The 12,394-nt window shown below is 41.7% G+C and overlaps 1 protein-coding gene across 1 annotated transcript; it reads right to left on the minus strand.

Annotated features, from left to right (window-relative positions):
• Positions 1-1,209: 1,209 nt before the first annotated feature.
• TTR (transthyretin) lies at positions 1,210-8,210 on the minus strand. The gene is made up of 4 exons (XM_017497981.2): positions 8,098-8,210; positions 7,050-7,171; positions 4,766-4,901; positions 1,210-1,463 (listed from the first exon to the last, which is right to left on the minus strand). Exons 1-4 carry the CDS (start codon positions 8,164-8,166, stop codon positions 1,356-1,358), a joined length of 435 nt encoding a protein of 144 aa, XP_017353470.1. The 5' UTR covers positions 8,167-8,210; the 3' UTR covers positions 1,210-1,355.
• Positions 8,211-12,394: the final 4,184 nt, after the last annotated feature.

A 12,394-nucleotide genomic window follows, 5' to 3' on the forward strand; every position in this document is an offset into this window, starting at 1 on the left:
GACTGTTACTTTGTTAAGTCCCTGAGATTTGGGGTTATTTGTGATCGCAGCACAACCCACCCCACCTCCGTACCTTTGCCCTTCAACATTCCAAATCATCACATCTGTTCTTTCAATTTACCAAATTGTTTCACTTAGCTGAGCCTTGCAAACTATTCTCTCTACCTAGAATACCTTTTCCCTTGTCTGACAAATTACCAACACTCAGATTAAGTGACATCTATTCAGAGTCATTCCCTGATTTCTCTAGGATATTGGCTTCTTCCTCCTTTGTACCCTTGCTGTGGCTTGTACCATAGCCTCCTGTCAAATCGCGATGACACAGTTATCCTCTCAAAAGACTGTAAGTTCTGTAAATAAATGCAGGCACTAGGTCCTATTCTTTATTTCCAGATCACCTAAACTAGTGCCTGGTGTATGCGAGTTCTTCATGCATGGATTTTGGATCAGCCTAAGTAAATTGGGTGTGTGGGTTTCTTTGGTTTGCCCCTGACCCTGCTGATTGCAGTGTGGAGCTGACCTGAGCTGATCAGACAGCCTGAATAGCTGCAGGCGTGTCTCGTTGGAGCAGTCCTTCTCTTAAATCAGTAAAGCACTTCAAAGAAATGCCCAGAGTAGGGGCTGGGTATAGTGGCTCGTGCCTGTAATCCCAGCACTTTGGAAGGTAGAGGCAGGTGGATTACCTGAGGTCAGGAGTTCGAGTCCAGCCTGGCCAAAATGGCGAAACCTCATCTCTACTAAAAATACAAATATTAGCCAAGTGTGGTGGTGGGCGCCTATAATCCCAGCTCCTTGGGAAGCTGAGGCAGGAGAATCTCCTGAACCTAGGAGGCGGAGGTTGCAGTGAGCTGAGATCCCACCACTGCACTCCAGCCTGATCAACAGAGTAAGACTCTGTCTCAAAAAAGAAAAAAATAAAATAAATAAATGCCCACAGTAAAGAAGTGTGCCCTTAGAATGTGTCTTTTGCTATTCACTGAAGGTCACAGGAAAACACTTTCTCATTTGCAGAATGTGTCTTTTTAATGGCTGCAGATCACATTTAATACGTGCTTTGCTTGCAAGACATTGGAAATTTGGATCTCTCCCAGCGTTCTGCCCAGATACTTTCTAGAATTCCTTTGCTTCTTTGTAAAATTTCGATTCTTTTTTTTTTTTTGGAAGGGACAATAGGGAATTTAAAAAATCAAATTAAAATGAAATGAAAAGTGCCTTTCACAGGAATGTTTTATTGTCTCTGCCTGAATTTCTAACATAGCTTATGAGGTAAAAACACTGCTTTAGTAAAAATGGAATACTCTTGGTAACATGAAATCCCATCCCTCGTCCTTCAGATCCCCTGGAGGAGAAGTTCCTCAGTTTCTGGGATCAGAGACGACAGCCGTGGTGGAGTAGGAGTAGGGGCTTAGCAGGGCGGCGACGATGTAGTGGCGGGGGCCGGACTCGTTGGCGGCGAATACCACCTGTGAGAGAAGATAGACAGGATCCATTTCCACCAGAGCCCGAAAAGTGTGACAGAAGACACACACGACTGACCCCCGGAAGTTCACTGCCAAATTAATTAATTTCATTATTTTTTTGGAAGAGTTTGAACAGAAGGAAAAAGCTCAGATACACTGGCAAGCTAAGCCTTTGGAAGCACCTGCAGTCCTTAGAGCAGGAGTTCTCGACTGCCTATAAAATCAGGTCTTGTTTTGCAAATTCACACCAAAGTCAGGGTGGCCCTCACTTGACCTAGGGAAATCCCAGAGACCCTAAAGGCTGTGTGTATTTGATTGGTTTTAGAAAAAAAGGTGGGGAGAATGCAAAAATGCATTCATTGAAGAGCTGCTGCAGCAGTGGCTGCGAAGCACAGACTTAGAGACTCGGCATTGGAAACATTCTTCCCATTTTACAGATGGGCAAACCAGACTTGAATTATGGTGTCATCCCAGCCTACATACTGACAGAACCACAGCAGAAAGGTAAGTCTTCTGTCTCCAAGCTCAGAGATTCCCCTACCCCACTATTCTTTGCATTTTCTAACACGAAGACAAAGAAGTATATTTTTATGTATAACAAGCAATGAAATATGAAGTAAAAGCATTACAGGGCTATATTTACAATACAGGCAGAATGTGGAAGATCATGGTGGAATTTTGAAATATATATACATGCACTAGAGCTCATTTAAGCTTTCTAACTGGGCAAATTGTGGGTCAAAATGCTGTTCCAGTTAATCACACAGTTCTGTCAAATTCAGCAGCGTATCTGCGACTCAGGTGCTGGCACAGCCTTGGGTTTCAGAGTGAGGCAAGTTGGGATAAATTGAGGTTAGGAAAGAGGTAGAAGACAGTAAAGATGTGTTTAATTTGATTTATTTTGTGTACAGGCCTTGGATTGAAGTTTGGGCATACTCTGCATAAATACATTTTGTTCCAAATATGGGAAAAAGAAACCTGGATTACTTAGGGATAGGAGGAAAAAAGGATCTGAGTGAATGTACCAAAAACAAAAATAATACTGGGGCAAGAGGAAGTGAGAATCACCTAAGAGTCTCTCTGAAGAACAAAGTGCTCCCCTTAGCCAACTCCCTAGAGTCAACTGATGAAAATGTCTTTTGTTTTATGGTGACATTGACCTTCAGCCCACTAGATTCTTTTTAAAAATTGTAAGAGACATTATCTGTGATCAAAAATCCATGAAGTAGCCAGGCATGGTGGCTCATGCCTGTACTCCCAGCACTTTGGAAGTCTGAGGTGTGTGGATCACTTGCGGTCAGGAGTTCAAGACTAGCCTGGCCAACATGGCAAAACTCTGTCTCAACTAAAAATACAAAAACTATCTGGGCATAGTGGTGCATGCCTGTAATCCCAGCTACTCAGGAGGCTGAGGCAGGAGAATTGCTTGAACCTGGGAGGTAGAGTTTGCAGTGAGCCAAGATTGCACCGCTGCATTCTAGCCTGGGTGACAGAGCAAAACTCTGTCTCAAAAAAAAAAAGAAAAAAAAAATCCCTGAAGTGAAGAGGCCTAAGAACTCCAAATAAAAGTTTCCTATTTCCCTTGGTAAATCTAATATTACCACCTGGCTCACTAGCCAAGATAGACGTGAACAGTTCTGAAGGAGGCATTTATCAGAAGAAGCTGCATGAAACCTGCCATGCACCAGTGACTAAAGTGAGGCGCTAGGCCTCATCTCTCATGACTTGCTCTCTCTTGATCTCCATATTTATCCAGGCCTCAAGCTGGGCTGACAGTCCTGCCTAATCTGTCTTATATCAGTCCTTTCCCCTCCATTCCAAGGGTAGGGATGCATTTTCATTTCTAAATCTCCAGCATCTAGCAGAGTGCTCCACACATAGAATGCTTTCTTTTTTTTTTTTAATGTTTCTTGATTGAATACTGCAAGAGTGAATAGCAGACAAGGAAGCTAAGATCTAATGAAAGAACAACACATGGGCAGTATGGCAATGAACCTTTTTAGATGGCCCCATCAGGCTGAGACCCAGGTCTTAGGCAGGCAACGTTCTCAAGTAGGCAGATCCACTACTCAAGGGTACAGGCTAAGACTCCAGGGCAATGTCTTGTGCTGGGCACTACTGAAACGCTGCTCCTGCCCTGACTGGGCTCTGTGTGTTGCTGCCTGGCTGAGGGGTAATAAGGGACATGCTTCTTGGTAGGTGGGGTCTTCCTTGGTGACTTGTGGGCCCCGGAAGTCAAACAAGCCTCTATCATTTCCCCGGTAACATTGTCTAATAAGGGAACCATTTTATATCAATTGAAAGTCTCATCCATGACTAAGCCAGAGAGAATAGTTCCCTTTCATGCTGAGCTATTTTTGATGGAATTAGTTGATCTTTAACTCTGACCAACATGTCTGGATTCTATTTCCATGACAGCCATCTGTTTCAAATGATTTAAGAAATTAAGACAAGGGGGAGGCAGGGAGACTGGGCCCATATATAACTGTTTGACCATCCTTACCATAGGCAGGGGAACAGAGCATGTGACACGTGGCTTTTCACAGGGGAAAAAGTTTCCTGGGGCACAATGTGAGACATAGCAGAACTGAGGCCAAACCCAGCCTGGGTCTTATTTGTAAACATTTCTACTCCTGCATTTCCTAGCCTTGTGGCCTTCTACAAATTATTTGACTTCGTGGTGTCTCATTTTCTTCGTCTGTAAGATGGGGATAATAATAAGACTGACCTCAGTGGCCTGTTCCAGAGGATTAAGTAGGTTAAATATAGAAAACACATAATCGTGTCTGCCACATGGTGTATGCTTGCTAAATGCTATCTATTGTGTTGCCATTATTACTTTGATTTTATTGTCTCTGTATGTATGTGTTCCAAGAATCACTTATCCAAATCTCCGAGGAGCCAGATGTGTTTTGAAATAAAGAACGTTTCAGGTTTTAGGAAAATAAAATGGTGCATTTCTTGTTTCATAACACTCTACGCAGGGTCTGGAGGGCTGCTTCATAAACATATTATTTCATCAGCAAATACATCAATATTCATATCAAGTGGAATGAATAGGCTACAAATAGTGTCATGTAAGTTCAGGTCATGTTACTAAATGGGTTTTCACAAAGTCAAAAAGAAATTTGCTTCTCAGAGTGTTGTGAATTTCTTCTTGTATAAGAGAAAAGGGAACCTTTGGTCATTCATCATCTTCTTTAGGACATTTCTGTAATACGCTAAGTAAAACTGCATTTCCTGGGACACCAAAGCCAAAAACCAAAACCAAAACCAAAACAGCCCTCAAAGGCCTGTGTACTCACGTCTGCGTGCTCATGGAATGAGGCGATGCCAAGGTTATGCCAGTAAGATTTGCTGTCTATTTCCACTTTGTATATCCCTTTCACAAATTTCTCCTCAGTTGTGAGCCCATGCAGCTCTCCAGACTCACTGGTTTTCCTAGAAGATGTGAAATTCTGGGTTAAGTTAGGCATGGAGGAAACAAATGGCATGGCAAAGTGATACCACACACACACACACACACACACACACACACACACACACACACGTTATATACGTTTCCCTTTAACTAAGTCAGAAGTGGGGAAAATTCATAACTGTCTGAAATTAAATAGCAAAAAGTTTGCAGAAACTTTTTGAAAAGCTCACTGTAGATTTTTTCCTTTGATAAGAAGAGAATGTAGGCATATATATATATAATTTTTATTTATTTATTTATTTTTTTGAGACAGAGTTTTACTCTTGTCATCCAGGCTGGAGTGCAATGGCACAATCTCAGTTCACTGCAACCTCCGCTTCTAGGGATTCTTTAGTCTCAGTCTCCCAAGTAGCTGGGATAACAGGCACCTGGCACCATGCCTGGCGAATTTTTGTGTTGTTTCTAGAGATGTGGCTTCACCATGTTGGCCAGGCTGGGTCTTGAACTCTTGACCTCAGGTGATATGCCCACCTCAGTCTCCAGAAGTACTGGGATTACAGGCATGAGCCACCGCACCCAGCCAGGTATAATGTTTACTTAAGAAAGAGTCCTTGTGATTCAAGATTGATGATTGGATGGGATGTTGTGACCATCCCTGGAAGTGGCCATAGCTGTTCTAACTCTGCACTTCTCAAGACAGCAGGGTCTCATCCTATCCCTTGTGGTGTGACAATATCTTTCAGAGCATCTGCATGCCACAGGGAGTATCATTTGCACACACAGTGGAAAATCTAAAGTAGGAAGAAGAACCTGTATCTGACTCTTTTCCCTTTTATATATTTAACCTCTCTGATAACTCTTTGCCAGCAACAAACACTAGGCAACTTCCATTTCCATGTAAGTACCAGCTCCATAGTTTAATGTTGGAAATTGCTTCCCGTTAGACTGCAACAGCTAAGACAGATAAAAATAGAAGTTGTCTTTACTGACTCTGATCGTGCCCCTCCTCCTTTCCCTTTCTTCTTTTCACTTCCTTTTTCTTTTTGGCCCTGGCAAAAGGAAAAAGATTCACAAGAACATTTAAATATTTTTGGTGTCCATTCTCTCTCTACCAAAGAATAGTCCCGTAACCACTTTTCATGTTATGCTTGGCATTTTATATAAACGTAAATGAATTACCAAATAAAAAATTAGTTAAAACCAGACCAAAGAAAATGATCTTCCCAATAATGGTTGAAGAATCATGTGGTTCTTGGGGTTCAATTAAAATGCAACAGAAATTCTTCTCCGAGGAGACGTAAATACATAGCAGTTCCTCTTCTGCTGGGTGCTAAGGGTCTCCTGATTGCTCTTTCAGTCCTTTGCTTAGGTTTATTAATATGTATTTTCCTTGAAGCTTTGCTAGTGCAGGTTAAAAAAAACTCCATGAAAATTGTGAACTGGCTAATGAAGGTGAGCAGTCTCTCTTGCACATGGTGTTGGGTGATTGTGGGATGAGTCTGGGGCTGTACTTTGCCTCACGGATCCATCTCTTCTGTCTTTTTTTTTTTTTTTTTTTACTGAGCTTGTCAGCCCCCCACCTTGCACACAGTAGGTGCCCCAAAGTGTTCATTAGGCAAAAGCCCTGGCTTCTGGGTGATCCAAATTAACTACAGACAGGTGCCCAGTAAACAATGTTCCTGAATTCCTTTCCTGCCATTAATGAGTTAATACACATTGTACCTCTTTCCTAGAAGTTTAAGACAAGGATTCTCATCTTTGGTGTTACCCAGAGACACCAGGGAATCTGTGAAACTCCTAAAATTGCATACATGGTTTTGTATGGGTGGGTGTCTATGCATTTTTTCTGGGCATAGAGTCTTTCGTTTTCATCACCTATGTAAAGTGATTGGTGACCCAAAAGGGTTGCAAGCCACAGCTAGAGGAGAGGCGTTCTGATTCCTTCTTTTCCCGGCTGTCTGCCCCTAAATGATGCTCAGGTTCCTGGTCACTTCCTAGCTAAGCAAAACAAAGAGAGGGCATCCTTCAGAGGGTACATTTGATCTCTGCCCATCTTATTTAATCTACTCGTACATTCTTTAGCAGAGGATGTGAGCCTCTCTCTACCACATAAGGGGAGAATGGGACGATAAAACCAAGTCCCATGAGAGGGTTATTTGGCGACTTACCCAAAGGCAAATGGCTCCCAGGTCTCATCAGCAGCCTTTTTGAACACACTCACAGCCACATTGATGGCAGGACGGCCTTGGACCGCATCTAGAACTTTGACCATCAGAGGACAGCTGTATCCCTGGGTGTAGAGAAGATAAGTGAGAAGGTAACAAAATTGATCAGAGTGGAAGGATTTATGGTTTATGGTATTAGAAATCTGGAACAAAGCAAGAATTATACACTGATCCCATTATCAGGAACATAAGTGTTGACAATTAATGAGCTTCCCTACTCAGTATAACACAGACATAATTATTTCCAAAGCAAGAATGGTTTCTGCCTCCAGACATGCCTCTATCAACCAGGGATTTGTATAATGAATTTTAAGGGAGAAAATTGGCCCCCTGAGAATAGCTGCTTTGTTAAGCCTCGCCATTTGAGTGGAATTACTGAAAAGATGTAATGTACCATACACAGGACCAAAGAGTTTTCCCTGAGATCATTTTAGTTGTTGCTATAGTTGCTCCCTCTTACCTGTTGTTATAAAATAACGTCAGTCTACATCCTGACCAATTTTATAGTATTAATTAATTCTTCTAGAGGATTTAAGAATTAGATAGATATCTAGAATATTGCTCACCAGCCTTTTAAAGATTAATCAATAAATATATTTTGACTAGCTATAGGGCCAGAATATAATCTCATGCGGTTTGCCCCCAAAATACATTTGATAAAGGGACGCTTTTTTGAAAATTCAGTATTAACAGCTTCCTTAATATCACATCTTTATTTCTATCATCTGCCTGAGGAAATTGAGGTACCAGACATTGCAAACCCAATGCACCAAAGCTATGAGGCAGAATGCCCAGAATTCAAGTCCCAGCTCAGTAAGCTCAGCAGAGCTTCATTCTTTTTGAAGTTCGGATCAAAGATACTTAAAACAGATGCTGAGTACCCTTGCCCTTGTAACAAAAGCTGGCTGGCAAAGCCAGAAGGAGCCACTTCTACTTCATGTAGTCTGCATCTTAAATGTAGAAACAGGATGTCACAGAAACAAACACTCACCATATGGCCAGCCTCAGACGCAAATACTAGTCCAGCGAGGCAGAGGAGGAGCAGATGATGAGAAGCCATCCTGCCAAGAATGAGTAGAGTTCTGTGATGGCTGCTCCCAGCCTGGGGCTTTTATACTCACTTCTCCTGAGCTAGGCTGCTTATCCCTGCCAATCTGACTCCAAACCTGCTGATTCTGATTATTGACTTAGTCAACAAAGAGAGAATAAGTAACCCATACAAATATGAACCTTGTCTGGAGAGATTAGAGCACTGGGACATAAGCTCTATGAAATATTCTTAATAGGTCATTTGACCAGTTAGATTACCAAAACAATCAAAACAAAACAACAATAGTCTTCTCCCTGTGTGGCTGCATGCACTAACATTCTTGGGGTATCTTTTTTCCTCTCTTACATATTTCTATGCATGTTTTCCATTTTTATACATTTTTGTCTTTCACTTTTGATGCAAGATTTTAGACAGATGAAAGTTGTAATAATGTATTTCATGTTGAATGACATTTGGCTGCACAGTCTGAATTGCAGTGCGTTAGAAAATGTTTGCTCTTGATGGATTCATGGGTCAACAAGGAAAAGCCCTTGGCAGTGCTCACATTTTTAAAAGTGTACATTTTAGCCAAACTGCCATTTGGAAGCTTTGCTTAGTTAGCCATTTCTCCATAGTGTGTGTGTGTGTGTGTGTGTATGTGTGTGTGTGTGTGTACGTGCACGTGTGTGTTCTGCCCAAATAAGGTCCACTTCAATCTAAGACAGACTGGCATCTTCCTCCCTTCCCTCCCTCCCTTCCTTCCTTCTTTTTTTTTTGACAGGGTCTCACTTTGACACCCTGGCTGGAGTGCAGTGACATGATCACAGCTTACTTCAGCCTTGGCCTCCCGGGCTCAGGTCATCCTCCAACCTTAGCTTCTTAGCCTCTTCCCCAGGCTGGTCTTGAACTCCTGGACTCAAGCAATTCGCCCACCTTGGCCTTCCAAAGTGCTGGAATTACAGGTGTGGGCCACTCAGCTGGGCCAGAATGACATATTTCAACCTGGCATCGATGATCCTAAATACAGAGAACTAAATCTTCTTTACCGTGTCTCCTGCTTTGGGCATGCGGGAACAAGGCTGCCAGCTGGTTTTTGGCAGAACCAAACTTGCTGGAAGAAAGTAGAGATGACTGAGAGAACCAGAAGCCACAATTGACAACAGATTCTTTTCCTCCTGGCCAGCTTATTAATACAAGTCCAGAAGTTATGATGATTTGATGACTCATTAATCAAGTACAAAATCCTGTGTGTGTGTGTGTGTGTGTGTGTGCACTAGCATGCATGGCCTTGTTCGTGGATAAATTAAGACAGGTTTTTGTCCTTATAAGATAAATATGTAAGACAAGTATGTGGCAAGAGTGAGTCCAATTTGGAGCAGTAAGAGTTGAGGGAACATTTCCATAACTGATAGAGTCAGATTAGAAAAAAATTCAACAAGAAATAGTGAGGCACAGGGACTTTCAGGGAGCAGTGGAAGGGACAGAAAGGCCTTTTAGGGACATGGGAATGTTCAGGAGAGCACTCCGGGAGGTGGATTGACCTCTCACAGCAATGAGCAAATCTAGTTGAGAATCTTTGACCCTTAGAGTTTGACTAGGAAGCAGCAGCAGAAAGACGTTTGCATTTGGAGTTGGATGACCCGCATCATCCGATCTCAGTTCTGCTGCCCCGTTTCCAGGATGACCTTCTATGAGTTATTTACTATCTCAGCTACTTGGCGAACTCATTTGCAAAGCAGGAATACCTACTTTTCTACTTCAAAGGCCTGTTCTAATAACCTTTAATATGAGATGATGTACAAGCCTTTTGTAAACTGTAAACTACTATCTTGGTGTAAAAGCATAACTAATAGAATTTGGTTCAACATCTACGCCTCAGGAGAAAAATCCTTTCTCAAATAACATCTCTCAATATGTCATCTAGTATCTGCTTGGTAATTTCCTATTGTTCAGAACCTGGAGAGAGAACCTTTTCTCTGGCTATGAATAGTAAATATTTGGAAGTTCTTTTAGAACCCAAGTGAAATCTACTGTGCATGCGTTTTAGCACGGTACTCTGTTGAAACTCAGAATCATCTCTTGTAGACCCAGTGACCTGGAAACCGGGGGCTGCCATTAGCCCATCAACATGTTATATTTGGGCTGCACAGTGTCTCTTTCAACATTTTGTAATAGTTGCTAAAATTAAAAATGGAGACATGTTGCATAACAATTTGGATTTCTGGCTTCTCTTAAGAAACCAAAAATGACGGCAGCGTTAGGCCCACATTCACACACGACAGCCACCATCAGAAGGTCACTGTCAGGCACTACGACTCCTGAGGCCTCCCTGCCAATGCCAAGGCTAGGTGGATTCTCTGGTGGCATACCATGCTTGAGCTTTTTTCTTTTCCTACACATGGCTCGTTTCTCTCATCTGTGTTTCTGCTCAGCCTTTTGCAAATTTAAGTTTGTGATTGCTGGTCTTCCAACAGCCACGTAAGTAGTTATTTTCTTTTTGCCAGACATTCCTTCTTCTGTGAATGAATCTTGTTTAGACATAGTTTCTAAGGTCCTTAGCATCCTGAACTTCCTTCTCTGACATACTCCCATTGGTCAAAGTTTCTCTTCAAATGTGATGCTCTGAACAAGACACAGTCTCTGGAGTAGATCAGGCCAACCCGCAGGATGTTGAGGCTGTTGCCTCCCTTGGCAAAGGCACTTTAGTGTAAATGTTGTACCTAGAATCCATCTGTAACTATAGTAACTGTGACCCTCCCTTCATCGTAACTCTACCCACTGTGATCTGTTGGTCACAATAACCCAAAATAATCCATATTATCTGTCATCCTATGCCTTGATCATTTATGAATTTTAACCTGAATATGGGAACCTAAGTTCGTATCTGATAGAGCTCATCCTTTAGTTTCAGCCCCCCACTTGATCCTTGATATGGTTAGGCTCTGTGCCCCCACTCTAATCTCATTTTAAATTGTAATCCCCATAATCCCCACATGTCAAGGGAGAGACCAGGTGGAGGTAATTGAATTATGGGTGCTTGTGATAGTGAGTGAGTGGATCTGGTGGTTTTACAGGGGCTTTTCTCCCTTTGCTCAGTAGCTCTCCTTCCTGCCGACTTGTGAGGAAGGTGCTTTGCTTTCCCTTTGCTTTCTACCATGATTGTAAGTTTCCTGAGGCCTTCCTAGTTATGCTAGTTATGCTGAACTGTGAGTCAATTAAACCTCTTTCCTTTATAAATTACCCAGTCTCAGGTAGTTCTTGATAGCAGTATGAAAATGGACTAATACTATCCTATTGACATCATTAATAGTTGTTCTGTGAATTCCTCTCTTAGAACGCTTTCCAGGCCATGCCCCTGGTCACTTTGACTTGCTTTCTTTCTGAACTGTCATTGATCTGGAAATCATTAATGAAATTTGCATTTGAACAAGACAAGGAAGTGGGGAAAAAGTAAGGCAATTCAGGATACACAGAAGATCCTAAATTTTATTGGAAAATCATTGATAAAGCTTAAAGAGATAAAGATTATTTTTTAATATAAAAAGACAAGAGGGTTCAAAAAATAGAATAAGATCTGCTATTTGATAGCACAAAAGAGTGACTATAATGAATGATTGTATATTTTAAAATAAAGAGTGTAATTGGATTGTTTGTAACTCAAAAGATAAATGCTTGAGGAGATTGATACCCCATTTTCCATGTTGTGCTAATTCCACATTGCATGCCTGTATCAAAACATTGCATGTACCCCGTAAATATATACAACTATGTATCCACAAAAAATTAAACTTAAAAAGATATAAAAAGAGAAAATTTTGGTAGAGACTTACAGATGCAATGTGGGTAGTCCGGAGTCAAAGTGAGAGCTCTGGGAGAAGCAGCTTGCAGTGTTTTAGGTGAGAGAAGACTAAGCCTAAAGCATGGAGGGAAAAGCAAAAAATGGAGAGGGAATGCATTATTTGTTAAAGGAATGGTTGTATGGAACCCGTGGCAATGACAAATACAAGAAAAATCCAATGTTTCTTGCCTAAGAAGCAATTTATGATGAGAGAGAGTTATAGGATTAAACATACACTCTCAAAGATAAGAAGGTCTTCCTTTCCTGTGTTTATTTGAGTTTGTGAAAGCTCTTCTTGGAGGTTGATTACATAGGGTCTGTGAAGAGGAATGAATTAGGGTCAGTAATCACCACATTCCTGGAGACCTAAGTGGTTGCTGCAGATACTGTGTACTTGGGCACAATCAGTAGCTATGAAGA

The sequence above is a fragment of the Cebus imitator genome, unplaced genomic scaffold (genome assembly GCF_001604975.1).
Source record: "Cebus imitator isolate Cc_AM_T3 unplaced genomic scaffold, Cebus_imitator-1.0 Scaffold12, whole genome shotgun sequence".
NCBI classification, from domain to species: Eukaryota; Metazoa; Chordata; class Mammalia; order Primates; family Cebidae; genus Cebus; species Cebus imitator.

Bases quoted from the DNA above. Each gene is read 5' to 3' on its own strand.
- TTR (XM_017497981.2), bottom strand. From the start codon at position 8,166: ATGGCTTCTCATCATCTGCTCCTCCTCTGCCTCGCTGGACTAGTATTT. The intron at 7,172-8,097 runs GTGAGTGTTTGT...CTCTACACCCAG, and splicing joins CGTCTGAGGCTGGCCATATG to GGATACAGCTGTCCTCTGAT. The intron at 1,464-4,765 runs GTGAGTACACAG...CTTCTCTCACAG, and splicing joins CATTCCATGAGCACGCAGAC to GTGGTATTCGCCGCCAACGA.